Genomic DNA, 12413 nt, shown 5'->3' with positions numbered 1-12413 from the left:
GATCCATGCTCCTAGTCCCTGTAGATATACAGATGTGAAAGCGCATGGGCAATGCTGCAGAAACCACGTGGGGTGACAGCCAAGCAGGGCTTTTAGCAAAAGCAAAATAGGGATGAGGCTGCCCTGCCCAGCTCTCTTCCCTTCCCCATGGCTAGTAAGGGTTGTGCAAAATCAGCAGATGTGAAATAATTGTGCTTAATAATATATAGGTCACAGAATCCAGTTTTTACTGCATGCTGAGTTCTGATTTTTCTTTCATTCGTTCTATTTAAGTGCAAGGTGTGCAAAGCTTTACCCAGAATAAGAGAGAGTTCAGGATCTCTAATGTCATTTAACTCACAGCTGACTACAAGGTGCATTATGTTACAAAGGTACAGACTATGACCCCTGGTGGCTGGATTGCACCACAACAAATTTTACACAGCGTGGGAACCGAAGGTCAACTAGCTGCACTTTGGAGATGGGCAAATCAGTTTACTTCAAATCTGTTCCCTTTTTGCTTGTGGTCACCCATAAGTTCATTCTGTGCCATTTTCACATTAATCTACTTTTTTTAAAAAATTGCAGATTAATTTCTATCAAAACATGCATTTCCAAACCTATTTTTTTTTATCAAAACATGCATTTCAAAGTATTTTGATACGTTTTTTGAGCCAAGAATAGCATTGGAACATTCAGAGAGCTTGGACATTTGTGGGTGACAAAATTCCAATTCACACATTAGTACAGGAAGAGCAAATCAGTTCATATTGGAATTTGCAAAGATCCAATTCTTCAAGCATCCCTATTAAATTATGTGTGAATGTGTATTATTAGAGAATCTTAATGGTTTATGGTTTGGCGTTTGTTTTTTTAGAAGCTGCTTTAAGAGAAGGAAATGTAGACCGTGGAATGGAGAGAGTGCTTTACCCTTTTCCTCCCCGTTTTCCAGCTCCAAATGGCACCTGCAGTGAGATTTGCCTGCCCTGCCCCCCGCTCTGATACCCCTTACATGCTTATCCTTGAAAAAGTGCAACTGCAATCCTGTGTGTGGAATTGGGGAGCTGTTATGGGAAGGGGTTTAGAATTGTGAAATGGTGGGTAGAGAAAGGATTGAGCACACATAGGTTGCCTTTCTCTATTCTGTACTCCCCTTTGCAAAAGTTAACTTCTTGCTTTCTAAAAAAAAGGGGGGGTCATCTGGCAGGCACATGTGTGCAATGAGTTGTTAGGCCCACACTTCCCGCAGGGAATGTCCTCATCAGAGACTGTTTTGACTTGAGCCAGCCAATCGGGTTACAGCACAAGCTGCAGCATTGAGGGCCAAGCCCTGCCGCAAGTCTAGTTCTTTACCTCCTACCCCAATGGCAGAGTCATTGGCGCTGTAGGTCCAGGTGGAGTTCAACCAATCAGAGGAGGTTGGGATGAGACGTGATCCGTCACCCGGTAGGGTTCGTAAATCAGACCGGGCTCCGTTGATAGGGGGACCTTTCACTCCTGCAGGGAAATCAAAACAGTTTATTTGACTTCACAGTGGATTTTTAGCCAACCCTGTTTCCAACGTCTGGAATCCAAGCCTTATGAGGAACGGTTGAGAGAGCTGGGTATGTTTAGCCTGCGAAAGAGGAGACTGAGAAAAGATATGATAGCCATCTTCAAATATCTTAAGAGTTGTCACATGGAAGATCTCAAATCAATGGCTTCAAATTGCAAAGGAGATTCCGACTAAACCTTTCTGACAGTAAGAGCTGTTCAGCAGTGGAGCGGTCTCCCCTTGGGAGGTGATGGACTCTCCTTCCTTGGAGGTTTTTTAGCAGAGGTTGGATGGTCATCTGTCATGGATGCCTTAGATGAGTTTCCTGCATTGCAGGAGTTGGACTAGATGACCCTCTGCTTCCTGTGTCACAACTGTGAAGCAAGAGCCCCAGGGCACTTCAAGATTGTCACAAGTGATGCTGATTTGGAGCTCTTGCAAAACAAACCTGCTTCCCAGAAAGACAGGTGAACCAGAAATGAACTGCAAAGTGTGGGGTGGTGATGTAAATTATGAAATTTATAGCTGTGAGGGTGTGCAATTGCTCTTAAATGGTTTTTAAAATTCTAAGTGTTTTAAAGTTCTCAGCTTTTGACGTTCTCGGCTTTTAAAAAGCTTTCTTAGGTGGTTTTTAATTGTGTTTAAATAGGTTTTCGTTTGCATTTTAAATCCTGCTGTTCTAACACGTTGACCTTTTCTGCCCTGAGCAACTCTGGCAGGATCTGGCAGCATCCAAATTTAACAAACGAAGGCCACCAGCAGGTATTTTGCCTGACGATCAATAAGACGGTACCTTTCCTGTTTCCTGGCCAACGGACACAGAGGCCCAGGGACGACCAAGAAAGCCATTGTATTAATAGTTTATACAATTAAACAGCAATGCATCAGGCCACTTGTATTTAGGCTCTTCCTGTTCTGTATTCATTCTGCCTCCCCCCGCCCCAATCCCCCAACCAGGTGCCCTATCCACCTTTAGTTCACAATCAGTTTTGGCTACAGGCCTGCGGCTGCACAGGAGGTTCAAAGGGACACACCAGGAGAAACTTGCCAGTAGTTGACCCATTGGGTGACTATTTCAAAGGTGCTGTCACCAGCGGGAGGGTGAGCGAGTGCAAGGAACCCACATGCAGGGCTTCCCAAGCGCTGTCAAAAGAAATCCTCCCCATTCCCAGGGCCCCAGTTCAAAGGACTGGTCACCCTCCTCCCTTTCCAGGTGTGGAAGCAAGAGCTTCTAATTAGAGACTCTGACACACCGAGCCCCAGGGAAGAGTTGGCAGGCGCTGGAGTGAGTCCGGGAGTTCAAAGACAGCCTCGCTCCGCCTCAGCCGCACACCACACCACCTTAAAGTCTTCTGGTGTGGGAGCAGGAGTTCTTACTTTTGGTCCTTGCTGTGGCCCTCCAGACCCACTCGGGAAGAGGCTTCTTTCCCCTGATCTACCTCCTCTGCAGGTGATCGCTGCAGCGTTACTTAACCCAGGTGGAACAGGTTCATCCCGCCCATTCTACCCCCGGGGCAGATGCAGCGCAGAGTCAGGCCTTGGCACATACCTCTGTACAAGATGGCAAAGCCCTGGGCTTGCAGGAGCTGATCCGAATGGAAGGAGAGGAGCAGGTGGTCGGTGGGGAACAGCAGGGGAGCCCCCGGCCTCCGGCGTCCGTCAAACTGAGCCAGCAAGAGATTGCTGTGTCCATCCCACAGCTCCAGGCGGTCGTTGGGGTCATGCACGTCAAAGATCCGGAAGGTGACCTCCACGGACTCACAGCCCAGGGGGTGCAGGGACCAGCTGCAGTTGCTGTCGGCTTCGTAGTCATCCGGGAACTGCGGAGAGTAAATGACTCCAGAGAGATCGCTGAAGTTTCCCTGGCAAGCACCCATGGATACTGTGGGGTGGAGAGACAAGCAGGGTGGGGGGAGGGAGGGAAGGATCAGAATAAAAATGTAATCAATAGAGGGATGCAACTTTTAGTGTCCCCAGTTTTTTGTTTTAATTTTCAATGACAAAAAAAACCCCTGCCCCTTTGCGCAAAACAGCTTTCCACATTGTAAGCGTTTGTGCAAAACAGCTTTCCATGCGGTTACACCAACAGAACCCAGCTTCTGATAATAAATTTCCCATCCAGACAAGGAGCCAATCATCTTCTGCATGAGTAAGACTGCTTACAGAATTAGAACGGGGTTTTACGGAGGTGTGTAAGATTATGCATGGGGTGGGGAAAGTGAACAGAGTGAAGCTTCTCGCCGCATCGCATAATACTAGAGCCTGAGGCCATCCAAGGAAGCTGAATGGCAGAAGATTCAAGACAGACGAAAGGAAGTAGTTCCCACACAGCATTTGGTTAAGCTGCAGAACTCGCTACTGCCAAAAGTAGCAATGACCGCCATATTGGACAGCTTAAAAGGGAGATTAGAAAATTGATGGCAGATAAGACTATCAGTGGCTGCTACCTATGATAGCTGTGTATTACATTCAATCTCGGAGCAGTTTGCCTCTGAATGCCAGTTGTTCAGGAGTGGAGAGAGTGCTGTTGTGCTCACTGGCCTCTGGTGCGTCACTCTGGGAAACTGGAAGTTGGGCTAGGCAGACCTTTGGTCTGATCCAGACGAGCTCTTCTTACGTTTTTTAGCAGGATCAAGCTTCAGACATGCTGGACTTTGCCAGGGGGCTGCCTGTCTGCCCACACAGCCCAAAAGCAAGTACACGATCCCAAGCCAAGTGGACATCAAGATCCAGAACTAGAATCAGAGAGACTAGAGGAAGGTGCACATGACCACAGACAGGCAGGGGTCAAGAAGACCCGTCAGCCTCAGAGGATCTGATTGAAGCAAGGGCTCAGTCGGAACCAGGCAGGTCAAGATCCAAGGCAGCCATAAGAGACTGGTGAGCAGCGCTTAGGCAACCTCCTCACGCTGGAGATGAATTGCTCAGACTGAGCAGCAAGCTCTGAAGTAAGGCTTTATATGGCCTGGTTGGTTGTGATTGGCCCTAGACAGTCATGTGATTAGGGCAAGATTGCATGCTGGTACCTCAGCCTGGATGGCGCCCTTGATGCCCAGAATTCACCTGCACTTCATGAGACCAGTGGTCCATCTAACTAAGCATTGTCTTCCCTGCCTGGGGAAGCTCTCCAGTGTTTCTGACACAGGACATTCCCAGCACTATGTGGCGTTGCCAAGGCTTGAATCAAGAATCGTCTGTGTTCAAAGCAGATGCTCTTCCACTGGTTTCTGCCCCTTCCCTGGCATACCAGGTTCGTAGTAGGAACAGAGGGCTGGTGGTACACGCTCTCTGGATCCTGACCTGTGGAAGCCACAGCAGGAGACACTTGATGCAAACCTTATAACTGGGGTGATAATACATCATATAGTAATAAATGAACTGCGTGCCAGAGCACACTGGGTTGTGCAAGGCAGGCCACTGTGAGAAAGCGGTTAGGTTCATTTGTGGGCCCCAAACACCCACTCCACATCCAGGGGATCTTGCCTGCTGCATCTCTGTAATTTACTGATCTGGCCTTGCCTCCTTCCAATCAGCCACCACTAGGAGGCGCTAATGTTGCTGCACATTGATGCTGCGTGAGATTGGATGGTTCAGCCATGCCCGATGCAGCAGACTGACCCACCCGCAGAGGAGGCTGCCTGTTGCTGCTCTGCGTAATTTGCTGCTCTGATCTTACCTCCTTCCAACCAGCTTTGGCTCTGGCCTGGCAATCATTCGCCTCTAATGTAATGACCTGCCACTGAAGAAAATGGCCATGCCCAGAACAGTGAATCACTCAGAGACACAGCAGGTAAAACTCCTTAATTGTTAAGTTTTAATTGGAGGTACTCTAAAGGGGGGGGGGGGAGGACCTTTCTGGGTATAATAATGAAGTATACTTTTTAATTAAAAAAGAAGTGTACCTCCATTGTTTGCAATCATGGCAAGAGACACAAACTCACCCTTTAAAAAAAAACAACCGATAAGAGAGATAAACAGTGTAGTGGTAAGACTATAATCCTCACTCATTCACAAAACGTATTGAGTGACCTGGGTCACCTTAGACTATTCTGATCTCTCAGCTTCACAAGGTTGTTGTGAAGATAAAGGAAGAGATTTTTAAAACGTAATAAATAAACACAAAAACAAACTATTATCATTTTTTTTAGATGGCAAATGGGATGACCCAAGTGTACCAAACAATTACAGTATACTATAACAGTCTACAATAACAGTACAGGCGTCTCCACATGTGTATGTGATCAGCACACCCGCTCCTGCTAACATGTGTGCTATTTTCGGCACTGAAAAGGGGCAGAATGGGGGTAAGGGCAGAGTGGGGCAGGCTAATCACCACTCACATGCGTCCCAGTGACATGTACAGCAGTCAGGAATGGAACCCCATGCGTAAGTGAGAACCCCCCTGCATTCGATATACCTTAAGGACCGCTTGATCCTTTATACCTGTGCCTGATCCCTGAGGTCTACAGAGGAATCACCACGGTTCCCCACAGCTCAGATGCATGGCTTGTGTCCGCAAGGAGCCATGCATTCAGGGTTGTGGGCATCATTTTGTGGAACTCACTTCCAAATGGGATCAGACATGCCCCCTCCCTGTGGAACGTCTGGCGCCTACTGAAGGATTTCTATTTCAGCAGTCATTAAAAGTCATTTTTGATCTTAGAGTTAGCTTTTTATCTCTGTTGTATTTGCTCAGCTTGCTGTACACCACTTAGAGATAATTGTAATTAAGTGGTAGATAAACTAATAATAATAATAATAATAATAATAATAATAATAATAATAATAAATGATTTACATGCTGTAATAATATCATTCAGGCATCGTACAGTAGAGGTCTGTTGTAAAAAATACTGGGACAATGTGGGTGGCACCCAAAAAGCATTATATTTGTTGTCAAAAACATTTAAAAACAAAACAAAAAACAAAACTCAACTGTTAAGCGTATACACTGCACTTTGACATCCCTGAGAGTCAAAACTGGGGAAAGAAAACAACTCAACTGTGTCTGGAAAACAGGAAAATGAAAAATTTCTCAAAAACCAACATTGGTTAGAAATAAATAAATAAATGCAATCCAGATGTCGAGAGAACGTGAGACTGGAAGGATGGGAGCAAAACGAGATCTGCTTTGGAGAAGGCCCGGGAAAGATTCCCTTTTCTAAACTGAAATACTCAAAAAGTCCTTCCATGAAGTGTCCTGTCTATTTCCAATCAGGATGCTCTCTTTCACAGTCATGAAATTTTAGCACCCTCTGTTGGGGCAAGATGCATGGGAAATCCTTGAAAAGCCCTTTAAAAAACCAGTGGCAACTTACCAGATGCCGAACTCCAGCACAATCGCTCCCTCCAAATCCCCTTGTTCAAACTCCACTTCCGCACAGGTCTTAACGGCCGGTGCAAGGGCTCCTGGGATTGCACTTGCAAAGCCTTGTGGGATTGCTAGGCACTGCTTTTTTGCCCTTTCTGGGCTCTCTTAGGGCCATTTTAAAAGTCACTTCTGGATTTGGCACACTGCACGTATGCGCGGTCACGCATCAATTGGGCGCGCATCGATTGGTCATTGCCTGTAAGTGTATGGAGGACTGCAGCCTTAATTTTGGGCTGCCCTGCTTCCCATGGATTTCCCTGGGTGTCCTCTAAATTCTCCCTCAATGGGAAACAGAGAAAAACACTTCTCTCTACCTCTGTGCATAAAAACCTTTGTCATCAGGCATGCACAGCAGATGCGCGTACATCTTTTGGATTAAAAAACCTTTGATCTGTGATAAGCCTCCTGCGTCCTCACACTTACCATTGTATATGCCAATGCGGCCATCTCCTCCACACAACTCGCTGGACTTGCCAAAGCAGACTTGGTCGCATTCCACGGCACTCACTGGCTGGCTACGTCGGACATCCCCTTCGTGGCCACAGAAACAGGCATAACCAGCCTCTACGCCAGCAAACTGCAGAGGAGAAAGAGAAAGGTGATTAAAAAAGCATGTACATGGGAGGGGAAGCAGGGTGTAGATCACATCCCATAACCTGCCGATGCTGTTTGTTCGTTGCATGGCTAACAGCACAATCCCATACATGTGCACTTAAAAGCAATCCCAACTGGGTTCAGTGAGACGTACAGCCAGAAAAATACAATCAGAGTTGCAACCTCAATGACACCAATAAATGGCCCCAGTACAGAGAAAGTGAAGCTGAGGTGAACTTTGTTTTTCTTTTTTATATAATTTTTCTGTTTTACAATTTAGACTACTCATTTAAACATCCTTAAAATATCAATGACTCCCTTTATTCTCTTTCCATGGTTCATTTTGTATATCATAAATCCCTGCATATTTTACATAAACAAAAACATTCAGTATTCCATTATTACATCCAACAAAACTTATTTACACGGTTGAATTTATCTTAATGCTGCCAACGTTTTCAGGTGTGCACAATTTCCCCCATATATTCAATAAACATTTCCCAATCTTCTCTAAACGTATGTTCTTCTTGTCCTCTTATTCTATATGTTAGGTCTGCAAGGTGCACATATTCCATCAGCTTAAGGTGGCCTTTTTCCCCTAGCTGAGGTGGCTTTAAGGAAGGTAAAAGTGGTTTCAGAGAAACGTCGTATCTTCTGGCACACGCAGAGATTTATTTTGTCCCAAATAGGTGCTGCAGGTTTGCGGAATAACACAAAGACTACCAAACCTGCTTGCCAGAGGCCAAACCAAGTGTACACACCATGCAATGGGTGGCTTTGAAAAAGGATTGGACAAATCCATGGAGAGCAACACTATCAGTGGCTACTGGCCATGATGCTCTGCCTCCACAATCAGAGGCAGTAATGCTTCTGAATACCAGTTGCTAGAAATCACAAGATCCTAGAGGGATCTGGTGGCCACTATGAGAACAGCGTGCTGGACTAAATGGCTGATTGGCCTGATCCAGCAGGCTCTTCTTATGTTCTTATAAGTGGCAGGGGTGTCTCTGTAAATCTCCCTTCTAGAAAAACACAGAGTCATCTGATAACCAAAGGGAATGAAGCAACAGATTGGGGCTGATATTTCTTTTAAGCTTTGGGGCGAATTTTAAAGCAGCAACTTCATCAACTTTTTGTTAAAAAGACCGGCTAATGTTCTAGGGCTGGAGTTGCAGAGCAGGAAAGCACGTTCAACCTTGTGTAGAGCTTAAAAATGCATCACAGCTGAAATTAAATTTTATAAAGAAAAGTCACACAATGACTTGAACATGTGGCAGCTTCACCACCATCCACATCACAGGCAATGGCCAGTTGATGCTTGCAGGCCTATATCTGAATTTTTGAGACTGTGTAACTAAAAGAACAAATGCAATAGCGACAACAAGACCTCAAGTGTTCAAGTACTGGCCAGTCATCCCAAGTGCCTTTGCACTCATTTTTGGTTTCTATGGGTCTGTTATGAATAAGACTTAGTTGAACACAACCCTAAGCCTTTTTCTGTAGGGTTGATGCTTATTTGTGGTTGTGCCCAGTATCTGCCCTACTCAGTGCTTTTTTTCTCAAATATTGTTTAGGGGTACTCTCATTTTGACTCAAGAAAATCACCATTTTATAGTTCAAATCGGGGAAAATAAATACAGTAAATGGACAAAAGTACAAAGATTCACAAAATGTTTAGGGGCATGCGTACCCCTGTGTCTCTCCCAGAAAAAAAGCACTGGTTCTACTCAGGATATACCCACTGAAATGAATAGGCCTGATTAATTTAGGTTTGTTAGTTTTAAGGGGGCCAATGTGAATACAACTTACTTCAGTACACCCCATAATTTATATCCCAGGCTTTCTACCATGGAACTCCAAGTTGGTGTACACCGGATTCACTCCTAGTCTCCAAGACACACATTGACTAGGCCGAGATCAGCTTAACTCCAGCAGAGTTGCGACATCAGACCAGGCCATAAGCCTGAAGATGCTATTAGGCAGGCCAGGTGAGGTGAGATGCCCATGGTTGACCAAGAGCTTTACCTTATAGCCCCGCTTGCGGCAGAAGCTGAGGCAGACTTGCACTGTAAGCTTGGTGGAGGTGCCGCTGCTCCCACTCAGGGCTGGTGGGGTCCCAGAATCTAAGAAGCAGCCGACGTAACCTGGCACTGGAGAGGAGGACAAAGTGATTGTGGTTTTGTTGTCTGGAAGGGCAAGAGAGCGAAAACCCCAACACCACCACCACCCTGGAACACTTGTATAAAAAGTTACAGAATTTCACCATGAAGTTACGGGGCATGCACTGATTGGAAACAAAGCTGTCTGTCTGCCTTAAGGCTTTTGCAAGTGTTGCGACAGACCAGTTCCCTCAGGCCTCCTGCCCCTCGGCTGTCCCCTGGAGAGTCAACCCAGGCTCGTGCAAGGTGGGGGGCAGGAGGATACACTTGCCCCAAGCCTCAGAGGGCTAAGCTAACTGGGGTTTATAACTTTATTCTATCAAAACAAGCTCTGTACGAGCCTGGGTCAGCCATTCCATTAGACTCCTTCGTCTTGTCACTCCACTCTCTTCTGTGTGTTTTGGGAGACTGGGGGGTGGGGAGCTGGTTTCAGCAGGAGGGGAAGACCCCCCTGGCTTCTTCACCAGCCTGCCTCATCTCTGCAATCTGAGACTTAGTTGTGTGCCTGTCTTTGCTCTGCTCTTTTCATACCTCTTCTGGTTCTGGGTAACCAGGGGGAGCGGAGCTTGCCACAGCAGGAGAGGGAGACCCCCAGCTTCTTCACCAGCCTGACTCATCTCTGCCTCTCGGCCCCTTTCTCTCCAGCCTCTGCTTCTACCTCTAATTCTGGACTGCCTTCTTCCAGAGTCTCTTCCTGCTCACTAAATCCTGTTGCCTCTTCAGCTTCCGACACCACCACCTCCCAGCCTGCTCCCTCTTCTCCCTCATCGTCATCCCACCACCAATCCCTTGGCTCTGACCCTTCTTTTCCTAGGGGTTCCTTTGGGGGTTCCCCAACTGGTGCCTCCAACTGGTGCCCCAACTCTTCTGCACTCAGCCAGTCCATCTCTCTCTGTCTGTCTCTCTCTCACACACACACACACACACCGTCTACCCAGGCCTCCTGTACTCACTGTGGCAGGTCGGGATGTCACAATACTTCCAGTAGATGCCTTCCTCATTCTCCGAGATGTAGCACCAGGGCTGTACGTCCCCGTCTGGGTTGCGACAATAGTTGTGGCTGCCCAGGCCCCATTCGCCGTTGGGGTACTTGGCGGTGTTGTAGGCATGCTCTCGCGTCTGGTTCCAGTAGAGGCAGGGCCGCCCCGTGCTCCCGGGCGAGGTCCTGTTCTGTGTCCCCCGGTAATCGGCCCCATTCACCATAAAACATTCAGACAGCTCTGCAGGCAAGGAGAGAAGAAGGGAGGGTTGGTCAGAGAGACGAATCTTCTCGTTGCGCACTCTCGCTTTCTCTCTGGCATCCCAAAGAGGTGACAATATCAATATATATATCTACATATTGCATTTCTTAAAATCCCACTCTTCTCCCGAGTCGCTCAGTTGCAAATGCATACACTTTATCCTTCCAACAACCCTGTGAAGTAGGGAATGCTGAGAAATGGTGGCTGGATCCAGATCATCTACTAGGATTTAGGGCTAAGAGGGGATGTAAACCTGGGTCTCCATCCACCCTATACCAGCTTAACCACAATAGTTCAGGCCCTGGAATTTTCAGAACTGGATTACTGCAATGCTCTCTGTGTGGGGCTTCCCTTGCACTTGGCCCAGACACTGAAGTTTGTGCAGAATGCTGCAACACAGTTACTGACGGGGTGAGACCTTCTCAGTAGACAACCCCTCTGTTCAGAGATGGGCACTGGTGGCTGGTTGGTTACTGTGCCAAATTCAAAGTGTTACTATTAGTACATAAAGACCTTCATGGCTTGGGACTAGTTTACTTGCTGGATCTCCTTGTCCCAGATGGGCCCATTCAATTGCTTCAGGCTGCAGAACTGGCATGGTAACCAGTGCAAAATAATTCAGGAGTTGTAAAAACGTACTCTGCTTGACAGGTTTGAATCATGGCATGCCTTGATGAAAACTCACACTCTCACAATCCATGCATACTGAAGCAGAAGAAAGGCTCGTTGAAATCAGCGGGGATAATTTCCTAAGAATTCTGCTGTTAGCCATTGCCTTGCCCCAGATCCTTTAGACCTCACAGGTCCTGACTTTTAGCGCTTCATTTCTAACAGCAAAAGAGAGAGGGAGAGGGAGAGATTCCTGGACCTCAGAGGATCCAAGCCCATGCTCCAAAGTTGGAAGGCGTGACTCGTAATTGGCAAAGGCCTGATTTGACAGATGAATTGTGAGGAAAAGGTGCCCTGTGCCCACTCAGAGATGTTTGTTTGTTTGTTTGCTTGTTACCTGCCCTTCACCCTAAGTTCCCAAGGCAGGTTCAATAATAAAAAACACTAACTGCATACACCCCGTGCATTTAAAACTTCCTGCTGAAATCCCGTAATTCGTTATACCATAAACGCTCCAATTTTTTATTTTTATTTTTTGGGTCCTTCAAGGCGCTAAATTAAATTTGCTTCTTTAATCACCATTCCTGTGGAGGTTTTTTTACTATTTTTTAATGGAAACGAGCTAATGGTTAGCATAGCAATCACAGCCTGAAGATAAAAACTTTAAAACAAAGTATGGCAGCAAGGAGGGGTCAGAGCCACAGGAGCTTGTACTTCCACGTACGTCCTATTGATGCCACATACGGTGACACTTCTGCGGTTTCCTCCCCCTGCAAACTAACACGGTTTTGCACAGGAATTCACAGCTGAAACATGCAGTCTATAAAAGCAGATGAAAGGAAGTATGGTGGCACAGGGCAACTTATTTGCGCTGTCCGGGCAGAAGGGGGAGTGGAGATTGGCAATGGGCAAAATGCCAAGCATGC

At 46.7% G+C, this 12413-nt stretch overlaps 1 protein-coding gene across 1 annotated transcript in view; it reads right to left on the bottom strand.

The window, feature by feature from the left end:
- The window catches only part of KREMEN2 (kringle containing transmembrane protein 2), a 29900-nt gene that overhangs the window by 3133 nt on the left and 14354 nt on the right, over positions 1-12413 (bottom strand). The window contains exons 2-6 of the mRNA XM_028701553.2: positions 10591-10857; positions 9504-9628; positions 7308-7461; positions 3063-3395; positions 1333-1476 (exon numbers count right to left, since the gene is read on the bottom strand). Coding sequence (XP_028557386.1) covers positions 1333-1476; positions 3063-3395; positions 7308-7461; positions 9504-9628; positions 10591-10857 — 1023 coding nt within the window. The remainder of the gene's footprint in view (positions 1-1332; positions 1477-3062; positions 3396-7307; positions 7462-9503; positions 9629-10590; positions 10858-12413) is intronic.

Source organism: Podarcis muralis, chromosome 13 (assembly GCF_964188315.1).
Source record: "Podarcis muralis chromosome 13, rPodMur119.hap1.1, whole genome shotgun sequence".
Classification (NCBI taxonomy): Eukaryota; Metazoa; Chordata; class Lepidosauria; order Squamata; family Lacertidae; genus Podarcis; species Podarcis muralis.
Note: the sequence above shows the minus strand (reverse complement) of the source record. Positions and strands in the feature narration are given on the sequence as shown.